Source organism: Spermophilus citellus (genome assembly GCF_964194105.1).
Source record: "Spermophilus citellus genome assembly, chromosome: 5".
NCBI classification, from domain to species: domain Eukaryota; kingdom Metazoa; phylum Chordata; class Mammalia; order Rodentia; family Sciuridae; genus Spermophilus; species Spermophilus citellus.
The window spans coordinates 19,941,645-19,967,931 of record NC_138186.1 but is presented as its reverse complement, the minus strand read 5'-3'; the positions used below and the strand labels follow the sequence as shown (position 1 = coordinate 19,967,931).

Below are 26,287 nucleotides of genomic sequence, written 5' to 3'. Positions count from 1 at the left end.
CACTGTCTTTTGGAAAGCAGCAGGACAGAGTCGGCCTTAAGTGGTCTAGGCTCACAGCTTCTTGCCATTTTCCTTGATTAGTAATTAAGAATGTTTTTTCCCCTGACAACTTAATGTCTATCTATTCCAGTAGATTGTGAGCTGTCTGGGAGCAGGGATGATTCCATATATATATATATATATATATATATATATATATATATATATATATTGATTAGTAAGAGGCCTGGAACACAAGTGGCCATTAAATATTCATTGAATGAATGAATGACTCTAACTTGGTGATGAAAAAACCCAGGCACTAGAGTTACCTAGACCTGAGCATGAATTTTTGTTTCCCCAACTTCTGGTTATGGTGCTTATTCCAAAGGGTGCTTTTGTGGACAAATGTGCTTACTTAGGAGTCTTTGTAAATGTTAGCTATAATTTTATTAGGTGCTTGTTGAATTAAAGAGCTTAATATTTATAAAGTGTTTAGAACAGTTCCCAGCACAGGGTAAAGGCTTCTTGTTTGTGTTTTTTTTTTTTTTTTCAATGCTGTTGCTGACCAAATTAAACTTCATTCATTTTATTCAGTCTTCCACATTCTTTGGAGAGAAAAGGACTAAAATACATACTATAAATGTTCATTAGTTTAAAATACACCACATACTATAAATGTTCATTAGTTTAAAATACACCACTCTAGGATACGTGATAATTCAGCAAGGAACCCGGTCTGAACACCTTTATAGTATTTATGGAGAAATAATGTGTACTACAGAAAAAAAAAAGGGATCATTACACCATTGAAGAAAATGGTTTCAGAGCTCTTAGGTAATACCATTCATACAATATTAACAATCCAACTTTTCAAGGGGCTTGCTATCCATCTTTCCAAACATTAGCTTTCAAAATTTTTTGACTTAACTCAAAATGTAAGAAATACATTATGATCTAGTCACAATAAAATACATGTGTGTGTATATGCACATATATACATGTATGAACATGTATAAGTACAATGGAAATTGAATTTCATGACACAATAGCTACCCTAAGTGACTTGTTGAATGTACTATGATACTTTCCCTACATTGATTCCATTCTATCCATTCCCTTCTGTCTCATTTTAAAACTGTTAGTCAAGATCTACTAAAATGATCTAACGATCTACTCATGATTTGAAACCTTTTAGCTTGATGAATGTATTGCTCTAAACCAGTCTTTCCAAATGTTAGTTTTTATTAAAATCTCCTGGGGGATTTGTTAAACAGATTGGCAGGCTCCCAAAGGTGGTAGGGTGAAGAATTCACATCTCCCATCCACTGCAGACCTGGAGCTTGAAACTTTGGCCTTGCGCGTACAAGGCAAATACTTTGCTACTGAGCTAAACCTCCAGCCCCAAGTATTTATACTGCCAACAAATTCTATGGTGATACTCTTGCCCTGGTCTGGGGACCACACTTTGAGAACTTCTACATTAGATAATATTTTTTATTTGTGTTTTCCAATATTGTTTGGCCCCGGTTTTACTTTCAAGTTCATTTATACTTTGCTTTAGATTCGGTGCCCACCTGCTTGGGTCCTGAGCTAATTCTGGGTTTCTCTATTTTTGGCAGACCTGCTGTTCCTATATTCCTTAACAGCCACAATGTCCACACTCATCTCCTACCTAGTTATGTACTCTTTCTCCAAAACCAGAGGATAAGGAGGTTACTGAGGATGGTCTTGGTTAAAGCCAAATATAATTAATCATCAAAATAATTCAAGGAAAAGTTATACTTACTGTTTTTTTCCCCCCCAGGATCTAAAATAAGTTAGCTACTGCCGTAACTGGCATAAAATCAACCAAGTCATGGGAGTGCCTTGGACTCTTTGCTCTTTATGATTTCAAGTCTTTTTTCTTTCCCGAGGTGGGGTGATGTTTAAAGCTATCAGTAAAAACTTCCTTGCTCTTAATCAAGCACTTCAATTAAAAGAAGACACAACAGATACATTGTATAAGGATTCTTTCATAGAATCACCATCAAGTAAATAAAAAAGGAACTACAGCTAAAAATGCTAAAACTAGTTGAGACAGAAAAAGATGCTTAATTGTCAGTTGCCCTTGGGTAGTGGTGGTACCTAGCTCAAGAGGAAACTGGTGAAATGTTAAGAAGTCTCAGAATCGACATCATTAAGGCAAAGAGTTAAATAAATGGTGTTTGGCTGGGAAGCAGCAGTGTGGCAGCTGGTTACTGGCTTCCATATGAAAGACAGAAATGATACCCAGGACCAGGATGGAGAGAGGCAGGGAGAGGCTGCCAGTTAAAATGGGGAAATTGACTATTTGGCCAAGAAAGGAAACAGCGGCTGAAACCAGGAATCAGATGTTATTGGTTGGCCAGAAAAGGGCGCTGGTATCCAATTTAAGCTCTCTGGGAAGGCAGAACTGGTTGGCTAGAAATTCATAAAAGTGCCCAGGCATCTGAATTCATCTAATGACTGGTTCTCTATTTCTCTTTTTTGCATCTCAGGTTTGCAATGTTCTTACTTTCTTGACTGATTGAGATGGATAGATAGTCCACCAACGTTTATGGAATGGATATGCTATAACAAGAACAGTGATTTCCTTTTACTCTCAGTGTGTTTAAACAAACAAACTTAGGTCCCTTCCCCATAAAATCCACAATTAAATTTTGAGTTTTGGAGCAGGTTGTGAAGATAGAGTATGCTTTTGGGATACAAAACTGCTGAAGGGACTCAAGACTTACATCTTTTCACAGCCACCCAAGCTTAAACTGCTTTTGGCTTGGGGAGCAGTGGTTGCAAGATTTTGGATTCTTTTGTCTTAAAAGTCCCATCCCCCACCTCCTCTTCCGTGCCTTGGGATTCAAATGCAGATGAAATGCAGATTACCGAGGGAGAAAGGAAGGAGTGGCCAGTTTGGCTGTTGGGTGGGGAAAGGAGAAGACCTCAAATTTAAGATTTTAGTCATTGTTCTTCCAAGATAGAAAACGTCTGTGATTCCATATCTGAAGAGTCTTGGGTAGACTGGTTGTGGATTATCAGTTGTTTGGATATATTTGGAAAAGGTGTAAAATGGATTATGTGGATCTCCATCACTGGCTCAGGTCAGGTAAGCATTGGAGTTTATTGCTGGTAGATGTGTATTATAATTATGTGTGTCCGTCATCTCTCTTGTTGACCACTTCTATAATCTTTTAGAATGGCTATATCTTTATAAGCACATTCTATTGTACAATGTGTATTTTTGGTACAGTCTTCCTGATGTTTAGGGAATGTGATTTCGCTTTTCTCAATCCACCGAGAAAGTACTTTTGTAAAGAGCACCCACACACGTGGTCATGGTAACTACTGTAAAACTTCACTATTTCATAAAAGATGATATAAATTCAAAGCCACTCAGTGATATCGGGCATATTTACTTCAGTGATGAGCATCGATAAAATGTCGTTTATATTAAAAAGTGAGAGAGGAAAGCAGAATTTGCTTAAAAGTAAGATAAATTGAACTGATGAAATAAAAAACAAATTAAAATAGCATTCAGTAAACTAGGGGATGTTTTAAGTGGAGGGCAGCCAGAAGAGCAGGTGAGATGAACAAAAGTGGACAATAGAAAACGTGGCCAACTACTCAGTCACTAGTTGGGTACCCTAGTACTGGCCTTTTCTGCGTTGGTGGGAGCCCTCATTGTTGGAGGAGAGAGGTGGTGGAGCTGAGTTTAGAGGCTGGCTTGCCCCAACCTTGGTACAGATGCTACCAATGGTAATACTTTTAACGTGGATGACTACCCATGGCAATATACTTAATCCAGATAACCAAGATTAAAGGTCTAATGTAAATTGACTTTTTTGAGTTACCTGTTTTAGGCTGTAAATCGCCCCTTTTGCGAGCGCGTGCGCGCGCGCGCGCGCGCACACACACACACAATGAGAAGAATCACCATTCTCTGTATGTAGTAGCTCAGTATCTGAATATGGTTGTCATGGATGGGTTTCCTTCCTACTTGCCCTCTCTCCTTGGGCAAAAGTGATAGTGTTTGAGGCTCTTTAGAGATAATATATTTAACATTTAACATTGAGTCCATGATGGAGCATCATGTGAATGCTTAACAATTTCTGTTCTGAAAGTGGCAATCAGTAGGTTGGTCCTGGGAAAAAGAAGAAACACTCATATTTATATTGATCTATCGCTGTATATAGGTTTATATGTGAGATGTATCTGTTCATTTTATATCGAGGATTCTCTTTTATATCAAGAGTTTATTTTGTGTGATTTTTTTTTCTTTAAAAAACATCACCTGCAAGTATCTGAGCACTTGCTATAGTGTTAGTATGGGTTCTAATTGCTTTGAGACTTCTCAAATGTATAAAATCCTGCTCCTTACCTTCAAAGGGCTTGCAATTTATATCGATGAATTGGAGCTTATCATTTATATTGGTGCTTGGCACACCTAGGAAGATAATCGCCAAGTGTAGCAAATAATGGAAATGCTAAATGAGGGGAAAGAAGTGCTATTTGGAGGGGAGTCAGAGAATCGGACCCTTAGGGAAAGACGTCTGGACTGGCAGATGAGTTGGAGGCTTTGTGATTCAAGGAATTTGATAATGAGAATTGGACGTGTGGGTAACTGGCTTTCTCGTAAACACTTAAATTCCACTGATTGGACATAACGACTTGTTTTGTATGTATAGGACGGTGCTACGAGCCGAAGAGTCAAATTGGAAGTTGAGGTCTAATTGAAGGTCATGGTCTAGAGATGGGGGTGGGGCGAAGAACGGATAAACATTAAAACATACTGAAATAAGTTCTGCCATGGAGCACGCATGGGTGCTTCGGAAGCCCCTGGAAAGGGAGGAAGTCTAGAAGACCATGCTTTGTGAAATGACGTCGGAGCTGGGAATTCAAGGTTCCAAAGGGGCTTTCAGGCAGTGGGAGCCGTAGGTAGAGACATCCGTGTGAAAAGACGCGGCGATGATTTGACTTATGGTCTAGCGTTGTCCTTGTTTCTGGGCGTGGGGAGGTCAGGAAACTCCGCGAGGTCTGTGGTGGTTAAAACGCTGTTCCGGCACAATCGGACTGGTTGGAGGAGCCTGGTGGCCGAGACGTTGGTTAGGCTTGAGCACTAAGGAATGGGTGCCTGGAGAGGGTTCACTGGAAGAAATGTAGGAACTGGTGAAGGCTTCCAGATGTAGGGTCTGGGGAAGAACATGAAAAAAGTCTCTGCAGGGCCCGGTGGGGGGAAGTTCCGCCGTATTTGGCGGGAGGGTTCGGAGTTGCCGGCTGTTTGGGGGAGTCCGGCCCGGAAGCCCCTTTTCCTTTCCCCACAGATGGTGAAACGTCTAGTTCCCCGCAGGTGAGCTTCGGCAGGTAGCCCTGCGAGCGGGGCTCACTTTGGCCATCTCCCCTGTAGGCTGCGGGAAGGGCCGGCCCTTCAAACCTTGTGGCGGAGAAGGCTTGTCGCGTAGTTGTCCACACCATGCCCCCAACGAGTACCACCATTGACAGCTTCCTTCCATTAGAACCCGAGTTCAGATTCCGGTCCCAGCTCCCCTTCGAAGGAGGTGGACACTCCAAGAGGAACCCGGAGGCAGAGCCCGGGCAGCCGCGCCCTCGCGCCGCCCTCCGCGGCGTCGGGCTCCCGCCCCCCGGCTCCCACCCCCGGCCGGCGGCCCAGCCAGCGTGCCCTCCGGAGCGCGCCCAGACACTCGGCGGGGCGCGAGTCCGAGTTCCGGGTCTTGGCGGCGGCCTCCGGGGAGGCGGGCACGTGGTGGGGCTGGGGTTCCACCTGGCCACGCCGCTGGCCTCAGCGCGCTGGCTGACTTGTCCCGGACTCGCGGACAGAGGCGGGCGCACAGAGGCGGCAGCCCTGCCATCCCCGGGAGAGGCGCGCGTTAGGCGGTGCGGCCGCTGCCGTCGGGGCGCAGGCCTTTAAGTCTACAAGGTCCCCTGCCCAACTTCGGCTCGCCGATGCCTGTCCCAGTGGGCACCACCGCCCTTCTCCTGGGTCCTCGAGGTCCTGGTCCCTTCCTCTCAGAACCAGCCTGCAGCCACGTCTAGGCTGGTCGGTGGGCGGCGCCACAGTTGGGCCGACCCCCGCGAGCGGGACTCGGGGAAGCCAGAGTACCGCCCACCGCCTTGCCCCGCCCACAGCTCTTCTGAGCCCCGCCCACCACGCCGGCTCCTCCCCTTCCTGCTGGCTGGCTCCCGGCCGTCCGCCAGCCCGCCCGCCCAGGCCCGGAACGGAGCCTACTGCTCCCCTCCGCCGCCCCGCCCCGCCACCTCCCGGCCCCTCCCGCGAGGGCGTCCCGAAAACCCGGAGCGCGGGAGCGCGGCTCCGCCGGGCCGGGTGGCCGCACTGGGCATGCTCAGTAGCCAGGTTAGGTTTTTTGGTCGCAAGTAGGAAGCTTTTTGCACTACACCGGAGAGGGGGAGCCGCGGATCCGGCCGCGCCGCCAGCACCGCCGCCGCGCCCGCCTCAGCCCGCTTGGCCCCGCGGCGGGGCGCGATGAGCCCGAGCCCAAGCCCCAGCCGGCCCGCCGGGGAGTGAGCGCGGGGCGCCCAGGGCGCGTTGCGCAGCTGCTCCTGCGCACAACCCCGCCGCCGCCGCCGCCGGCCCGCACTGGCCGCGGAGTGGAGAGGCTCGTCCGTGCACAGCGCCCGGCGCCGGCAGCGGGAGCAGGAAGCGCAGGCCACGCAGGGACCCAACTGAAACAAAGTGTCGGCCGCCCGGCGCCGCGCCCGCCCGCGCGCCCGCAACTCCGCCGCCCACCATGGCTTCCGAGGAGCTGTACGAGGTACCTCCCCTCCCCCCGGACCCTCGGGCCGTGCCCCGTCGCCGCCGCGCCGCCCCTCCCCGGCCCGGCCGCTGCCAGCCCGACGGCCCCGCTCCGCCGCCGGCGCCCGCCGCGGCCCCTCCCCCGCCGCGGCCGCAGTTTGCTGGACGGGAAATGTGTGCGAAGGGGACCCCGAGCCACGCTGCTCCGAGGGGCCAGCGGGCGGGGTGGGGGCTCCTGGAGTTGTCGGGCCGGATAGGGGTCCCGGCCGTGGGGAAGTAGCGCTGACATTAGTGACTTGCTTAGACTGAGCCCGAAGTGTTTGTGGCGCGGGCAATGGGAGTGAAGCCCCTGTGGGCGCTTGGCGGGGTCTGTGGGCGGTGCAAGGCGGGTGGTGGTGTTTTTCCTGTCCATTTAATAAAGCATTTGGGAGAGGGTTTTGTCTCTGGTGGGGGGGGGGGCAGGAGAACCAAGGCAACTGTCTCGACTCTACTGCTAACTAAAGCGATGCAAAATATCGCACCGAAAATGCTAAACGGTGACCACATGCTTTAATTAGGTTAGCATTGTGGCCAGAGCCAGGAAATTTAAATTTAACGCCGATACACCGTCGCCGCAGCGTTGCAAATAAGAAAGGGTACAATCAGCACGCTAAGTTATGGGCGGTGGGTTTGCCAGCTTCAACTTCGAGAGTTATCCATTTGGATCTTTGGGCATGTTTTGTATGTCTTGATTTAACTTCTTGATGTAGTTCAAAGTAGACTTGCTGAGACTACAGAACTGTGGCAGGCATTCTGTTAGTTTGGATAGATGGTTCTCCTGCTTCACACGTACTTGTAAATGCATCTTTTTAAGAGCCTTAAAACTTCTGGCTATTCTCTACACTCATCTCTATGGTGCCTTTAGGGACCTGGTGTTTAGGGACCTGGGTGTAAGCGTCTGTAACATGTAGAGTCCCTTGGCCCTAAGTGATCCTTCCAAGGTGTGGTGTCTTCAGATTGTTTTTGCTATTGTCTTGGAATGGAGCTTTGTTGACAGTGATAGTCTTTAGCAACTTTTTTTGTTGGTTTTAAAAAGCAAGTGTTTGTAAAGTTATCCAGAGGAGGCTGCCTTCTGTAGACTAATAGTAGGTTGTTGCCTCTCCCTACATTGTGTGTGATCAGTGTGCCTTAGCTGGTACTGAAAATGTTCCATTATTTTCAACCGTTTTACATACTAGTTGTGTCCTAGTGTATTCAAAATGCTGTCTTAGATCCTTCGAGGATCTAAGCTTCCCTAGAAGCTTCCCTTCTAGGAAGGATAAGTGTTTTGTGTGGGGAAGGCCCAGAGTAGAGGCTAGGATGAACGCTTGAGGTTTTACCAGCAACGTCCTACAGTGGGAAAGTACGTAGGATGAAGTAGGAGGGATTTTACTTTCTGTATTAGATCATTCTTGGGTAGTTTAGTCTTTGGTGTTCACTCTTGCATTTGGTTTTGTGATTTTAAGTAATGGGTTCAGTTGGTGTTTGGATGAGAGTAGCACCTTATACATAAGTTGTATCTATGCCTATAAAAATGAACCTAAGACAATGAATTCATCACTAGTGCTGCTTGATGAATTACATTTTTAAAAATTTATTCTCTATATTCAACTTTCTCTTCTACTAGCTATTTTTCTAGCAGAAATTACTTACAAGTAACAATTAGTACTGTTTTGTATTCATTTAGCATGTTTATTGAGTGCTGTATGGAGGTTCTATTGAGTGCTGTATGGAGGTTCCATTGAGAAGATGGAGTAGTGAGAATGTTCATGCCCTCAAGGAGCAGCTACTGGGGAAGAAATAAGTACATTGCAAAGAAATGATGCATCTGCACAGTCGAACTTTCCATTCTGGGTTTTTTTTTTAAATTGTTGTTGTTTGTTTTGTTAGGTTTTTTTTTGGGGGGGGGGAGGAGTGATATGTGTAAAGAGATATAGCATATAGTAAGTGCCTAGCGGCCAGTATCTTTTAGGCTTTTAGTTCTAACTTCTTGTAGTGAGCACTGTGACTATACTACTATTAATTTTCTTTCTTTTTTTTTTTTTTTTTTGGTACCCAGGATTGAACTCAGAGGCACTCAACCACTGAACTGCATCCCCAGCCCTATTTTGTATTTTGATTAGAGACAGGGTCTCACTGAGTTGCGCAGAGCCTCTCCATTGCTGAGACTGGCTTTGAATTCCTAGTCCTCCTGTCGTAGCTTTCCAGACCACTGGGATTATAGGCGCGGGCCACCCGGGTCGGCTGCTATTAAAAATTGACATGTAAAAGTTTTGCATTGTGGTTGAGAGCCTGGATTTGGAATTAGACTACTAGTTATTGAATTCCAGCAGTGTCTCCTTGGGTAAATTAGCCCTGAATGCCCTGTTTCCTCCTCTGTGAAATTGGGATCAGTGTTTCCCTCGTAGAGCTGTGACGTTTAAATAAGAAAATACATAAAGTGTATCCTACAATTCCCACTGCAAGCACTTAGTAAGTGATGGTTGTTATTGTATGGTAACTGAGGTTTTAATTGTTTTTCCTCACTGAGTCCTGTTTTTCTTTGTAAATTCATAGAGTTGGATTGTTTTGATCAAGGCAGTCTTATTTGTGGGGCAGTGATGATATAAAACTGTAAATGAATACTGTGGTCCTACAGGCTGGGAAGAACACCAAGGTACTTTTCTGGACAGCTCAAGGGACATAGTGGCCATGTTTTTTCCCAGTTGTTCCCAAATGAAAATAAGTTTCATGTTTGGCCTGAGGTTTCACAAATCTAAGGGAATGTTGAGTCTCTAAGTTCATGGCATGGTAGAAGGATGGGTTGCTAGCTTAACTGGTTAGCCTTTGTTTTCCCACCTAAAAGGAAGTAACCTCCTGTGCTTAGCATGGCCCCTGGTATATGGTAATATAACCTTAGAAATATTTAAATGGTTATTGAAACTATGCTTTGTAAAAAACAATAAGGGAACGAGTCCTGGAAATGTTGGTGGTCCATCAGTCTTGCAAATTTTGAAGTGTTCTTATTAGTGGAAGGATAGAATAGATTTACCTCCCGTGTTGCAGCAGGTTTTTGGTTCAGCATAGATCAGAACTTCAGATCTTTCACAAAAAGGCCAAGCAAGCACCTTTTATTTTAAATTTAAAAAGTTAATCTTTCAAAAAAATTAACATAAGATTGTGTTTCTTATGTATAACAATGTTTTGAAGTCTAAATGCATTGTGGAATAGTTAAATCTAGCTAGTTAAGAAGAGTAGTATCTCAATTATTTTGTAATGAGAATAGTTAATATCTACTCAGCATTTTTCAGTGATACAGTGTGTTATCATTAACTGTAGTCACCATTGTTGTCTAATAGATCCCTTGAACTTAGTCCTATCTAACTATAATTATGTGTCCTTCGACCATCATCCCCTGAACTTACCCCCCCCCATCCCCTGCTCCCAACTACTCCAGCCTTACCACTGTACTATTCTCAACTTCTGAGCTCAGCCTTTGTAGATTCCACATATGAATGAGTTCACATAGTATTGGCTTTCTGTGCCTGGCTTATTTCTCTTAATATAATGATTTCCAGTTTCATCTGTGTTGTCACAAATGACAGCATTTCTTCCTTTTTTATGGCTAAGTGGTATTCCTCTATGTATAGAAACCATATATTCTCCCTTCATTGATGAACTCAGGCTTGGTCCATATCTTGTTGTGGTCAACAGTGTGTAATAAACATGGGAGTGCAGGTGTTTCTTCAATACTGGTTTTATTTCCTTTGGTTATATACCCAGTAGAGGGATTGCTAGATCATGTGGTAGTTATGTTTTTAATTTGTTGAGGAACCTACATACAGTTTCCAACAAAAGTTGTACTAATTTACGTTCCTACCAGCAGTGTGTTAAGGTTCCTTTTTCTCCACATCTTTGTTCGTGGTTACTTTTTATTTTTTTTGCATAGCCATTATAACAGGAGTTTCATTGAAGTATTGATTTGCATTTCCCTGATGATGAGTGATGTTGAATATTCCTAATAAACCTGTTGGCCATTTGTGTGTCTTTTGAGAAGTGTTTATTCAGGTCATTTGTTCATTTCTTAATAGGTTTTTTTTTTTTTTTCTCCCTTGTTTTTTTCCCTGCTTTGAATTGAGCTCCTGCATAGTTTGGTCATCAACCCTTTATCAGAGGACAGCTTTCGAGTACTTTCTGCCATTCTGTAGGCCTCTTCCTGCTCTTGTTGGTGCTTTCCTTGGCTGCGAAGAGATGTCTTAGTTTGCACAAACCTACTTGTCTGTGTTGCTCCCGTGTTTGAAGTCATATCAAAGCAATCATGGTACAGAATGACGTCTTAGACACCCCCCCCCCCGTGTTTTCTTCTAGTAGTTTCATAGTTTTGGGTCTTACGTTTAACTCTTTAATTCCTTCTAGTTGATGATTTAATATGGAGAGATGTGAGTCTATCGTTCTTCTGAGTGTAGACAATTCGTTTTCCCAACACCATTTTTGGAAGATCCTGTCCTTTCCCTGTGGTGTGTTCTGGGCACCTTGGTTGAAGATCAGCTGGCTGTAAACGTTAAGCTATGTTTTTGAGCTTTCCAGTTTGTCCTGTTGTCTTGTCTTTTTATGCCAATACCTTGTTCTTCTGGTTACTGTGATTTTGCAGTGTATTTTGAAGTCAGGTGGCATGATGCCGCCAGTTTTGTTCTCTTTGCTCAAGACTCTTTGGTTATTTGGGATCTTTCATGGTGCCACCTAAATATCAGGAGTGCCTTTTCTGTTTCTGTGAAGAAGAATGCCATCGAGGTTTCGATGGAGATTACATTGAATCTTTATTAGTTCACTTTGGGTAGGACGGACATTTTAGCCATTTTATTGCTTCCAAGTCATATCTTTCCATTTATTTCTTTAAATTCTTTCAGCAGTGTTTTACAGTTTCCAGTGTAGAGGTCTTTTTCTTCAGTCTGTTCCTAAGTATTTTATGTCATTGTTGTTATCATAAGTGAGGTTTCCTCTCTCAGATAGTTTGTGGTTAGTGCATAGAAACACTTCTGATTCTTGTTATATTGGCTTTGTATTCTGCACTTTACTAAATTGGCCCTGATAGTTTTTTGGTGGTGTATTTAGGGTTCTTATGTATAAAATAATATTGTCTGGGCATCGTGGCCCATGACTGTAATCCCAGTGACTTGGAAGGCTGAGGGGAAAAAGGACTGGACTGGGATGTACCTCAGTGGTAAAGCTCCCTGGGTTCAATCCCCAGCTCCCCCCCCCCCCCCCCCGCCCCGCCTCTCCCTCCCAAAAACCAAACCAAAACAACAACAACAACAAAGAAGAATCACATTGTCAGCAAACTGGGGGAGTTTAATTTCTTCCTTTCCAATTTGGATGCCCTTTATTTTTCTTGCCTCATTGCTCTGGCTAGGGTTTCAGTACCGTGTTGAGTAGATGATGGTGGCATCCTTGAGTTGAGTAGAAGATAGTGGGTTCCAGATCTCAGAGGAAAAGCTTGTGTGTTTTCCCCGTTCGTTATGATGTTATCTGTTGTTGTGTTGAGGTGCATTCTTTAATTGTTGAGGGTTTTTGTCATGAAGGAATGTTGAATTTTGTCAATGCTTTTTCTACACCTGTTGAAACGATGGTATATTTTTTGTCCTTCATTCTGTTAACATGATGTATCATGGCATGGCAAACCATCCTTATATCCTAGGATGAATCCACTTGATTTTGATTTTTATGGATAATCAGCTGTCAAGTTGGGTTTGCTACAATTTTGTTGAGGATTTTACATCTGTGTTCACCAGGGATATGAGCCTGTACTATTCTTTCTTTCTTGTGTTCTTGTGTTTCTGGTGCCAGGGCATACTGGCCTCATCATGTGAATTTGGAAGCATTCCTTCCTTTTCAGCTTTTTTTTTTTTTTTTTTTTTTTTTTTGAGAGAGATTTTAGAAGGTGGTGTTTGTTCTTTAAATATTTGGTAGAGCTGGGCATGGTGGCTCACGCCTGTAATCCCAGCGGCTGGGGAGGCTGAGACAGATGATCGCGGGTTCAAAGCCAGCTACAGCAATGACGAGGCGCTAAGCAACTCAGTGAGACCCTGTCTCTAAATAAAAGACAACATAGGGCTGGGGATGGGGCTCAATGGTTGAGTGTCCCTGAGTTCAATTGCTAGCACCATAAATAAATAAATAAATAAACAAACAAACAAATAAATAAATAGTAAATGTTTACTCTGATGGGACCCTTTTTATCCTGATTTAACCAGTATTTTTATTTAGTTGTGTTCAGATTTGCTGTTTCAATTCCAGTCTTGGTAGGCTGTATGAGTCCAGTTCTAGGTTATCCAATTTGTTGACGTGTAATTTTTTTTTTTGAAGGGGTGAGGGATACCAGGGATTGAACTCAGGGGCACTTGGCCACTGAGCCACATTCCCAGCCTTATTTTGTATTTTATTTAGAGACAGGGTCTCACTGAGTGCTTAGTGCTTCACCATTGCTGAGGCTGGCTTTGAACTTGTGATCCTCCTGTCTCAGCCTCCCAAGCTGCTGGGATTACAGGCATGGGCCACCATGCCCAGCTCGACGCGTAATTTTAATAGTTTCTTAGGATTCTTTGTATTTCTTGGTATCTGTTGTAATGTCTGCTTTTTCACCCCTGATCTTATTTATTTTAAATAGTTCCTCTTTCTTGTCTGAATGTTTGTTGATTTGGTTTATATTGGTTATTTAAGAACAATTCATTGTTCTTAAATTTGTTAAGACTTCTTTGTGGGGTCCCAATGATCTCTCCTGGAGAATGTTCTGTGTGCAGTTGGGAAGAATCTGAATTCTGTTAATGTTAGATGGAATGTTCTATGTATGTCTGTTAGGTCCATTTTATTTTATTTTTTGTGACTATCCATATGTATTTATTTATTTATTTTTTATTTTTTTTATTGGTTCACAACATTACAAAGCTCTTGACATATCATATTTCATACATTAGATTGAAGTGGGTTATGAACTCCCAATTTTACCCCAAATGCAGATTGCAGAATCACGTCGGTTACACATCCACATTTTTACATACTGCCATATTAGTGACTGTTGTATTCTGCTACCTTTCCTATCCCCTACTATCCCCCCTCCCCTTCCCTCACATCTTCTCTCTCTACCCCATCTACTGTAATTCATTTCTCTCCTTGTTTATTTTCCCATTCCCCTCACAACCTCTTATATGTAATTTTGTATAGCAATGAGGGTCTCCCTTCATTTCCATGCAATTTCCCTTTTCTCTCTCTTTCCCTCCCATCTCATGTCTCTGTTTAAAGTTAATCTTTTCTTCCTGCTCTTCCTCCCTACTCTGTTCGTAGTTGCTCTTGTTAGGTCCATTTTATATCTTCTATTTTTCTAGTTTAAGTTTTATTTATTTCTGTTGTGATCTTTATTGTTTCCTTCCTTTTACTGATTTTGGACTTTTATTTGTTCTTGTCTTTCTAGTTTGTTGAGGCAGAAGGTTTGGTCACTAGTTTAAGGTCCTTTTTGATGTGTATTTATTGCTTATACACTTCCCTCTTAAAAGTGCTTTTGCTGAATCCCAGAGGTTTTGTATTGTGTTTCCATTTTTGTTCCAAATTTAAAAATCTCCTCATTTCCCCATTGGTTGTTCAGGAGCATGTTTAATTTTCATGTATTTGTGAATTTTCTGAAGTTCCTTCTGTTAATCATTGCCAGTTTTATACCACTGTGTTCAGGGAAGAAAGATACTCGATGCAGTTTCAGTGTTCTTAAATTTGTTAAGACTTCTTTGTGGGCTCCTGTGTGATCTGTCCTGGAGAATGTTCTGGGTGCAGTTGGGAAGAATCTGTGTTCTGTTGATGTTGGATGGAATGTTCTGTGCACATGTCTCTTAGGTCCATTTGTTCTAAAGTGTGGGGTTTCCTTGGTTGAAGTCCAGTGTTTCCTTGTGGATGCTCTGCCTGTGGCTGGAAGTGGGGCTGTTAAAAGTGCCCTTCTACCCTTGTGTTACAGCCAGTTTCTTCCTTCAGCTCTGTTCGCCTTTCTTTTACAATTGTTACATCCTTGCTAAACTGTTGCCCTTCATAATTGCACAGTGCCCTTGTCTCTTACAGTTTGATTTAAAATCCACTTCATCTGATCAAAGCGTAGCTACCCCTGCTCTCTTTTGGTTTCCATCGGCAGGGTTGTCTTTGCCATCCCTCCACTTTCAAGTGAAAGTGAGTCCCTTGTGGGCAAAATGGCCCGATTTAAGATCTTTTGACTTTATTATTGTGCAAAAACTATACACATTCAGTAGAAACCTTACTTTGCATTTTGAATTTGTATTTTTCCTGGGCTGTGGTGTGTGGTGTGGTCCTCTCACTACAAGGGGCAGGGGCTGTGAGCCCTGGAGTCGTGGGGAACACCGACGCTCTGCAGCGTGCTCTGTTGCTAAGTCTCGATGTTCTGCAGGCCAGGCGTGTTGAATGCATTTTAGACTAAACAGTATTTTCAACTTAAAATGGGTTTATCAGGGCCTAATGAATTGGGGAGCACTTGTGGTTGTGTCGGAGTTTTTTAAAATCCGTTCAGCCACTCTGCCTTTCTGTTGAAGAGTCTAATCTGTTTGCATTCAAGGCAGTTATTGACAGGTGAAGACCTAGGGATACCATTTGGTAATTGTTCTCTAGGTACGTCATGAGTCCTTTTTTTCTCTTAATGTCTTTCTAGTATTATGTTTTGATTCCTTGCTTTTCATTTTTTTCTCTGTTTATTATGAGTTTTCTCTTTGTGGTTACCATGAACATTATAAAAAGCATTTTATATGTATAACAGGTTATTTTCAGATTTTTTTTTTCCCCAGCTAGGGATTGAACCCAGGACCATGTGCATGCTAGGCCAGAGGCTTTATTACTGAGCTACACCACCAGCATGATAGGTTATTTTAAGCCAATATAACAACTTAATTTTGCTCACAAAAAAGACTACACTTTTACTCCCTGTCTCATATTTTGATTTAAAAAAAATTTTTTTGGTACTAGGGATTGAACCCAGGGGTGCTCTACTACTGCGCCACACCCCAGCCATTTATTTATTAATGGTACTGGGGATTGAACCCAGGGGTGCTTTACCACTAAGCTACATCCCTATTTATTTACTTACTTAAAGACAGGGTCCCATTAAGTTGCTGAGGGCCTTGCTAAATTGCTGAGGCCGTCGTCCTCAAACTTGTGATATTCCTGCCTCTGCCTCCCAAGTCCCTGGGATTACAGGCATGAACCACTGCATATGCCTCTCCCCCTTTTTTTTATTTGAGACAGGGTCTCTCTGACAAAGTTTTTGAGTCTGGTCTCAAACTTGGCATCCTCCTGCTTCAGCTTCCCAAGTTGCTGGGATTACAGCTTGAGCCACCATCCCATCTCCACATCTTGAATTGTTGATGTCATGGTTTACACCTTTTTAGATTGTATGTGCATTACCAAGCACCCTTAAATGGCACTCTGTATGTAAGGGGGTTTATAGGCAATACTGTAGTCTTTGCAGGCTATACAGTGTTCACCACAGCTACTCAGCTGTGTTGTGAGTACAGAAGCAGCCATAGAATGCACTGGAAGTTAGAATTTCATTTCTATGTGTCATGAAATGCTCTTTTTCTCTCCACTTAAAAATGTCAAAACTGTCCTTGACTCACAGGTTCCACAAAGACAGCCAGTGGGCTGGCTTGGGCCTGTAGGTCACAGGTTGTAACCCTTGCTTGAGAAGGTGGCATCCACTCAGGAACTGAGCTGTACAGGAGAGCTGGAGCCTGTGGAGGTTGGAGGCTGAGTGATTAAAGGCCTTCTGTTCTGGCTCTCGTAGAGGTTTTGAATACCACTCTTCCCTTCTACTTAATAGCTATGTGACTTGTCAAGTAGCTGCCTCCCCTGAGCTTTGTCATCGGTAAAATGAGTATGATGATGATGACTGAACATCCGTGAGGCTATTGACATTACCAGTGATAGCAATTTATAGTTGATGAAATGCTGTGACAAGTTGGGAAGTGATTACTTCATCCAATGAAATGTCTTCTTCCATTCTTTTCTTTTGGAGGGGGGTGCTGGGAATTGAACCCAGGGACATTTAACCACTGAGCCATATCTCCAGCCTTTTTTTTTTTAATATTTATTATTTTTTAGTTGTAGTTGGACACAACACCTTTATTTCACTTGTTTATTTATTTTTTTGTATGTGGTGCTGAGGATCGAACCCAGGGTCTTGCATGTGCGAGGTGAGTGCTCTAGTGCTGAGCCACAACCCCAGTCCCTAGCCTTTTTTATTTTGTATTTTGAGACAGGGTCTCACTAAATTGCCTGGGGCCTTGCTAAGTTGCTGAGGCTGGCTTTGAACTTGTGATCTTCCTGGAGCTTCACCCTCCAGAGCTGCTGGGATTGTAGGCATGCGCTCCTACATGCCACTGCACCCAGCTCTTCTTCCGTTCTTAGAGAAGAACAAAAACCAAACAAGCCACCTACCTTTCATTTCCTGAAACTCATCGTATTTTTCTTAAAACTTTGAGAGTTGGGATTTCATTTGAAAGTATCCAGTGACTTGATTATTTTATCAAAGAAAGCTGAGATAAAAAGGACCTCACTTTATCCAGTGATCAAATGTACGAGGCACGTTAGCAGCGGGTTTCTTTTTTTATTTTTTCAATAATGTTGCTGGTGGCATTTCATTTTATTTTGGTTCATAATATTTATTATGAGCAAAATTAAACTGCTGAATACTATATATGTATGACTGACTAGCAGGTAGACTTTTGAGTTTTACAAAGCCTGGTACCCCCCTCAAAAAAGGGAAAACATCCACAGCTTTTGATTATGGAAAATACACAGTGCAGATTGAATTGGCCCCGGTGTGTGTGCACATGCAGATGTGTGTGTTTGTATTGATGACAAAGTTGGAAATTGTATGTGCATGTGGTTGTGTAAGTGAAGTAGCACCAAGAAAGATATACTCACACAATTGAAAAAAATAACCTTGGTGATTGTGATCACCAGAATGGGGTGGGGAGGTTTCTATAAATTGAGTGGTGGGTCAGTGAAGTCAGACAGTATGTGTGCTTTGAAACTTTCTGGGTTATCTTGAATGATCTTCATGTTGTGGATTTCTGAGGAAATTTATTCATTTGCCTAAACAAGCATGTGAAGACATCTCATGAGCTGTTCGTTTAAATTTGCTTTAATCCCTGAGTACAGAACAAATTTTGTTCTTTTCTTGTAGTGGTGTGTCAGAGTCATTGATATCTCCTCATGCTCCATGTTTTTTTTTTTTTTGTATTTGGGATTGAACCCCCAGGGTGCTTAACCACGGATTCACATCCATGGAGTCCATTTTCAGGGTATATAGGAACACTTTATTTGCAGTTTTCTGGTTCGTCATTTTGACTATCTATGATGCACAAAGTCAGTTCTCAAATTAGGCAATCTTTTGTAAATCCTAAGTAATAGTTTTTCTGTTTTGTGTGTTCATGAGTGGAACAAGATCATTGGGGGGTCCTTTTAAAATTCAGATTATTAGCCTTTCTAATTTCACAGTTTGGATGGAGACCAAAATCTGTTTCAGGAAGCTTTTTTTCCTAGAACGCTGGTAGATTTTGGAACTTCTGGACCCCACCTTTTGGACACCTAGGCTCTGAGTGGAGGTGGGAAGGTCAGGAGATCAGCCCAGCTCAGCGGTGGGCTGGCCCGTTTTACAGAGTCTTTGACCATTGCTGGCTATTAACTGAAGCCATTCCAGGAAGGAGAACTTTGAACACACAAGGCAGTTGGCTAAGGGCATTGCAGTTTCTGTTGGTGTCATCTTTGTGTGGTAGCGTGTTTGCTGGAGTGTGAGTGCTTTAGCTAAGCATCATTTTGAGGTCATTAAATATTGCAGGAGTTGCATGAGTGTTGAATTACTTCATTGGAAGAGTGAATTACAAGACCCCTGACTTCAACATGCCTGTGCCAGTCCTTTACACTTAGTTTGCCATGTGCTTTTTTCATGGCAGAACTTCTAACTTTGCCTTCTCTCACTTAATCTGATTCTCTTCAGCTTTTCCAGCTGGATGAGTTCATGTTTTCTGGGGAGTCTGGGAAGTGTCTACTGGATTTGAATGGAAATTTGTACAACTTTGTATGAACATTTTTTCTGAGACTACCAAGAGCTTTCTTATGATTCTCAAGAGGGTTCTAGAATCCTAGCTCAAGTGTTAAACTGCTCTTGAGACCCTTGGAAAGCTGTTGACTGTCAGGCTGGGAATGTAGCTCATTGGTGAGGCCTTGGGTTCCATCTCCAGTATGGTGGGTTGTGGTGATGGACACATGGCAACACCTTTAACACTTTGTCTGTTCTTTATTGACCGCTTTGACATTATTTTGAAATTATTTTTGGTCAAACTCATTAATGCTCCAGCCACAGTCTGTCTACTTAAAACATTGCCGATTGAGTTTGGAGGTTGTTTGTTATTTCCAGTTTCAAAGTGGCTGTTCTTTAAATCACACATACTTAAGATCTGAAGTTAATCAATATTAATGTCACTTTTGATGATACAAGAACTTTAGAATCTTAAAACTCTGATTCATCCCTCACCTTCTACTATTTTCCAGCGTCTTATTATGCCATAAAATAGAACATTGTTATTTCATATAGATGACGTTGTTTAGTTTTATACTTACATCTTTACCAATTTTTTTTTTTAATCATCAATCTTCTTTCTGAGAACTTTCTTTCTCAAAACTTCTTTTTCTCCCTTAAGTATATCCTTTAGACATCTCAGACTATTGATAGAAAGGTTTAGTTTTTTTATCATCTGGAAATGTTTTTATTTTTATTTTGCCCTGTATTTCCTGTAAAGCCAGTTGATTGGCATTTTGAAGATACTCTTCTGTTGTCTTCAGGCCCCTGCTATTCTTGAGGAGCTTGTCAGTGTAGTTGCTTTGCAGGTCTGTCCTCTGTCTCTGGTAGTTTTTGAGATCAACTCTTTGACTTTGGTGTTCTGTAATTTGACCACAGTGTATTTTGTGTGGTTTCCTTTTTATAAATAAGCTTGGTGTGATGTGCTTCTTTTGTGGGTTTGTGCCTCTTTTTCAAAGACTGCTTCAAAGATTTGTGCATTCTGTCTTCAAAGGCTGCTCTCTTCTGTGCTCCTCTGGCGTTCCAGGTAGCCATGTATTGCATCTTCTCGTTGCTCCTCTCTGTTGCTTACCTCCTCATTTCCATTTCTTTTTTCATTTTTAAAAATTTCTTTCTTTTTCTATGTATGTATGAAAATCATTGTTCTGCTTTGCTTTCTTTTTGTGAGGTGCATTCTAGGTATTTCCTTCACTCTAGGTTTTAGATCAAATGAGCCGTGCTTAATTTGCTGTTTAATTCATCGGTTGCATTTTTAATTGCAAAAATTAATGCATTTACTTCTAATATCCTGGTATTGTTTCTCCCACCAGGTGTGCTGCTCGCCTCTTCAGCCTTTGGTGCTTATCCACTTTCATGAGTGCATTATTCATTATGGTGGAGTTGGGGGAATTAGAAAGGCACTTGGATATTTCTCTTGCTTCTTGCAGGCCCTAGAAAGTATAAGAATTGTAGTTTATTGATCATCAAGTTATTTTTTAATGGGCAGCCCTCAGGAACCCTTGTTCGTTCGTTCGTTCCTTCCTTCCTTCCTTCCTTCCTTCCTTCCTTCCTTCCTTCCTTCCTTCCTTCCCTCGTTCCCTCCCTCCCTCCCTCCCTCCCTCCCTCCCTCCCTTCCTTCCTTCCTTCCTTCCTTCCTTCCTTCCTTCCTTCCTTCCTTCCTTCCTTCCTTCCCAGAAACTCAAGAAGCGTTCTTGACTTGGAATTTGTATGAAATCATAGATTTCATTATGATTGAGGGTTTGAGCCAACATTGAGATTTACCTACTGATATTGAAAAAGCAATGAAAGTATAAAGTAGATTTCATGGGTACTGTTTATGAAGATGGATATGGTAGTTAATTAAACTGTTATTCTGAAGCAAAATGTTCACCTCCATTGTGACAATTTTGATGCATAAGCATACTGTCTCTAACTTTTCTTCCCCTGAGGTTGTCTTGTTCAGTTGGTCTGAATTTGGCTTGTTCACACCTATATCCCTTCCCCTGTACCTGTGAGTTGTGGTTCTCCAGTGAGTGGGAGGTTCCCCCTTCCCATCCTCAGTGCCCATTCTCCTTCAGAACCTCACCTGCACGGAACTCCCATTCCCATCTTGTGGGACCAGTTTACTCTTGGTTTCACACTATAGTTCTTAGTCGTCACTTGGTTCACATGCTATTTTTTTTTTCTAGATGTGATGTCTTGTGTACCTTTTCTGGAATGGTGGGTGAAGCATGTGCTTTTTGGTGTATCTAGTGCCCAGTCTGAAGACTTGAATGTAGCAGTCAGACACTGCTAACCCACTGTTAGCTAAGACATGCATGTGATTACAGTTTCTAGAGCCACGTTGTTGGAGGTTTTACCTTACAGGTCAGAACCATGCGTTTAGTTATCTTGTTTGAGGAAACCCTACAAAATGTCTTAGAGGCAAACTAGAATTCTAAATTTGAAAATAATTTGAAGAAGGAAATTGTGTTCCTAGAAAGAGAATTTGGATTTTTAGCATTGAAGTGGATTTTATATTTAAAAAACAAATGGTTTTTTTGTGTGTGTGCGGTGTCAGCTAACAACAGAGTGGAGTAGTTGGAGAAGTTAGCTTTGGTATATTTAGGGAAGTGTTTTTACTTTGTCTGATTTCCATTTGTAATAGGCTCTGCTGTGTGCATTTTTCTAGAGGATGGTAGTTGCTAGCATTTGCTTATTGCAGGTCATGAATATTCTTTGGTTAAAATGTACCCATTTTTCGCCAGTAGTTTACTGGAGGATTTCAGAGTCTTACAGAGCTGCATACAGAAGCATTTCTTATTTTGACATGTAGCTAATCTGGCTAACTCAGCTATTTAGCATATATGAGAACTGGGACCAAAAAAGGAAAATAATCTTAATTTATAAAAAAGGCATCGTGTCCCATGGCCATTGGTCAGCTTTGCCTCTGTCTCCCTTGGAGACTTTTTATTTTGGGCATAATATGCTTGGACTTAAATGGTTTCATTAGCATGTTAGAAAAGGAAGTTTGGTGAGGGACAGGGATCTGCCAAAGGCAGGTAAACTGGCACAAGTAAGTTTGCTCATGCAGTCAGCCAAAGAGGGCAGCTGGGGTTGGCACCTCCAGGCCCTGGGGAGGCAGAGTCTCCTGCTGCTCCGAACCTCACACGCATGGGAAGGGCAGGCCAGTGCGGAGAAAGGGCACGTGTTGAAAGAACAGCCAAGAATGGCTGAAAAGTCTGGGTGTGTACGGACACAGTTGGATATACTTCCATGGCCCGTGTTTTACAGTTGCCACTCAAGTTCTAAGAGCAGAGGAGAGCCATGAGATACTCTCACAAGGAGGTGGAGGAGGTGGGGGGAGGTCGAGTGGCCTCTGCAAGCCTGACCTGTTTGCTTGGCCTGTCACCCTAAAACTGTTTTGATGCTTTCACTGTATTCCACAGCTTTGTGGGGAGGTTCCATGTTAAATGTTTTAACAGTTAACTCTTCTGACTAGTTAACTCTTCCCCACAAATCTTCCCCAGTTGCTGTTTTAGGAAGACAAGGCATGGGTGAGTAGCCTCCAGGAAGCCTTGCGCTCCTGCTACACGCGGGTGCTTGGTTTAAGAACAGGGACGTGTACTGTGCTCACTTCTGGAGTGTGCTAGGTGAAGGAAGTCTTAGCTCATTTGGTGATAATAAATGAGAAGGTTTGAGTCATTAAAAAAATCTTGTTTCAGTAATTGTTTTCTCAATGAACTTCAAAGATACTTGTTTTCTGTCTAAATCATCTTCTTGCTGGGTGTTTGGGAGGAAGGGGGACTGGCTGTTGTCATCTCAGGTCCGCCTGCTGCATCTCTGTACTTGAGAGAGAGATGCTACTGCTGCATGGAGTCAGCTGCGGAGCTTCTGTAGGTTGCTGTTGGCATGAGGGCAGGTCTGCTCCACAGTGCCCCATCCACGAACTATGGTGAGGTCCCCACAGACACCTCTTTGTCTTCCAAAGAGCTATTGCCTACATTTGCAGTGTTTTCCAGTGGCTCACGTTTCAAAGGCTTGGTTGCCTGCCTGTGGCACTATTGAGAGGTAGTGGGATCTTTAGAAGGTGGAGCCTAGTGGGAGGAAGTTAGGTCCTTGAGGGTGTGCCCTTGAAGAAAGGGGTCTTGGGACTCCAGCCCCATCCTCTCTGCTTTTGGGCTGCCATGAATTGAACAGCTTTGGTCCATCATGTGCTTTCTGCCATACTGTTTGCCTCACCACAGGCCCCAAATGATGGAGGCAACCACTTATGGACTGAAAAATAAAGAGCCAAATTAAACCTTCCTCTCTTTCAAGTTGATTTGTCAGGAATTTTGTTATAGTAACAGAAAGCTGACAACACACTGAGGAGTCTCCATCATCATCCCCTCTCTCCCTCTTGGATCCGTGCCCAGCTCTGGTACTATGTCCATTGTGAATTTGTGCTTCATCCTATTCTGACTATTGACTCTGGCCCTGCACTTGCTTATTTCTTGCCGAGATCTGGCCTGGAAACTAGGATACTGACTGCCCACTTTTGCTTACCTAGCCTTTTATCTGTACAGTCCAAAAGGAATTTCCTTATACTCCAGGCACCTGAGGTAGAGCTTAGCCAACTCTTGGCCAGCACAGAACTGCCCAGTCCTCAACTCCCTGCTCACCTCTTGTATGCAGATGAACTTTTAAGCCTAAAGCAAGAGGTATATGAGTATTTTATTACCCCTTCTAAGGATGAAAAGGGTATGAGTGTGTTCGAAAGTTGCAACTAAAAGATGGTTTGTTGTTTTATTCCTCCAGACTACTGTGGTACTTTTTGGGGACATGCTACAAGATCTCCAGTGGCTGCTAAATTGTGGGTAGTACTAAGCCCTAGTGTATCAAGTTTTCCTATTTATATTGAGATGTTCCCCTAGAGGCCCAGGTGGTAAAGGCTTGGCCACCAGCTTAGTGCTGGTTGTGGAGTGGGAGGACTTCAGGTCATTCAGGGTGTGCCCTTGAAGGGGTGGTGGGACCCTAGTTCACCCTGCGGTAAGTGGTTTGCTCTAGTAGACACTCCTGCCACCATGTGCGGCCACAGGCCTGCAGCAAGGGAGCCGGTCAGTCATAAACTGAAATCTCCCAAACTGAGAGGAAATAAAACTTTCTTCTTTGAGTATCTCTGGTATTTTGTTACAGAAATGGACCTGGCTGACACAAATACATACCTATGGTATTTAATTTATTAATTAAACATAGTAAGAGATTAATCATAATAATAAAATAGATAAATTATAGTAATATTGTGCAATAGATTAAGTGACTGTGCTTTCTTGATTTATCTCTTTCTTCCCCCAACTTTTCCATACTTTTACCTTTTCACTTAAAGGAAACATTGTACAGTTTCCTGCTGGCGTAGTTGCCTGCATTACAACTTTTGTACTTTGGGCATTTAAGTAAAATAAGGATTACTTAAACACGAGCTCTGTGAGTCTGTAACAGAGGGTCTGATAACTGTGACAGCTGTCAAGTGACTATCAGGCAGGTAGTGTATACAGTGTGGATATGCTGGACAAAGGCATGATTCATTTCCTAGGTATGATGGAGTGGGATTTCATCATGCTACTCAGGAAGGTGTGTGATTTAAAATTTATGACTTGTTTATTTCTGGAATTTTCCATTTAGTATTTTCAGACTGCAGTTGGCTACAGGTAACTGAGACCACAGAAAGTAAAACTGTAAATAAACCATAAATACAGGCAGTGGGCACTGTTGTCTGAGTAACATTTCCTCCAGAATTATTTAGTATGCCGTCTTTCAACTAGATTCTGCTCACAAATGAGTGTTTTGATGATGTCTTGATTCAACTGATAGATAACATCTGAATGTTTATTTCTCAGGGAGATGCTGCTTCCTAAGTGGCCCCAAGTTGGGGCTGCTAAAAAATGATGAGTTGGCAGTGATCATATGGAATAAGTTCGAATGATCATGCTGAAGTGTGTGGGTGTATGTGTGGGAGGAGGTTGACTGGTAAGACCCTAACCTGATCAGCCAGTGGAAGAGAGCTGGGCAGCCACCTTCCCCTTGGTCAGGAAGATGGTGGGGGGAAAAGACAACCGTGTAGTGGAGGTGGGGAAGGGTGGTTATAAAATCAAGACTCTTCGTCATAAAAGGAAACCTAAAACACGAGGGTCCTCATCTTGGGGCTAACTTTGGTGGCCCTGGAGGAATGTGGGTGAACTGTTGGTTTCTAGTGGAGTAGTTCTCCCCCTTTGAAGAACAGTACTCTGAAGAGTTAAAAGGAAACATCAGAGCAAATAAGGACATTCTTGTGCCCCGAGAAGGGCCAGGGAGTGCCTGTGCACACCCTGAGGTGCAGCAGCAGATTGGAATCCCCTATGTGTTCCTAGCCCTGCGGGAACTAGAGGAGCTCGGAAATTCCGGCCTCTGAGCTTTGCCCTGCCCTGATCCCCTCAGACCTGGGGTTTTCATTTAAGCTTGACCCCCACTACCCGAATTTCTCTGGAGTTTGTCTGATAGCCAGCTCCCTTCCCACCTCCCCTGTTAGGACATGGCTGACTTTATCTGTCTGCTCTCCTGGGACAAAGGATTGTTGCCACTATCTGCTTTGTGCCTGTTGGGACAGCCTCCTGCAGGACCCACCCCCCCGGGGTGTCCTGATGTGAGCTAGGGGCTTCCCTGCCCATTGCAGTACGGCCCTCACCCTGGCAGGAAAGGAGGGCTCATACTTCTCCTTCTTCCTCCTTCGACTTTGGAGGACCAGGTTAAGTGTACTGTTTCACCCAGGGTCTCTTGCTTTTCAGGAGCATCTTGTATCTCAAAGCATCCTGGGGAAGGGGAAGATCCCGGGGATAGACACCAAGCCAGGCTCACAGCCCTCACCACCCCCCTGCAAGGCCATACCAGCCCCATTTCTTCTCCAGTCCTGGCAGGCCTCCCCTCCAGGCACCTGTCCCAGGCCCAGAGGGTGCGAACCCTAGGATGAAGCAAAGCACCTGTTTCTACAGGGCCCAGTGTTAGCTGTGGAAGACCACTGTGTATTGGAAGCTCCTGTCACTGAAAGTTGTTCCAACAAGATCAATTATTGAACTAAGAAGTGTTTCCAAATTCCCTACTTTTGTTTTCTGGAGCCTCTCTGACATTAATAAGTTTACCCACGCGATTAGCTAGAGAGGGGAACTGGGAGTGGCACCTCCAGGTCCTGGAGTAGCAGTCCCCTCTCCTGGGCCCACACAGTGTAGGGGGACATGTTGATGAAAAGAAAAGACATGTGTTGAAAGGACTTGTCGAGAATGGCTTTTAGGGCTGGGGTTGTGGCTCAGCCGTAGAGAGCTCACCTTGCACATGTGAGACCCTGGGTTCGATCCTCAGCACCACATAAAAATAAATAAGTGAAATAAAGGTGTGGTGTCCAATTACAGCTAAAAAATAAAATATTAAAAAAAGAA

At 43.4% G+C, this 26,287-nt stretch overlaps 1 protein-coding gene across 1 annotated transcript in view; it reads left to right on the top strand.

Annotated features, from left to right (window-relative positions):
* The first annotated feature begins 6,218 nt into the window (after positions 1-6,218).
* CDYL (chromodomain Y like) overlaps positions 6,219-26,287 on the top strand; it is a 189,289-nt gene continuing 169,220 nt past the window's right edge. Inside the window, exon 1 of the mRNA XM_081296326.1 lies at positions 6,219-6,782. Within this exon, the coding sequence (XP_081152452.1) occupies positions 6,759-6,782 (24 nt within the window). The 5' untranslated portion in view covers positions 6,219-6,758. The remainder of the gene's footprint in view (positions 6,783-26,287) is intronic.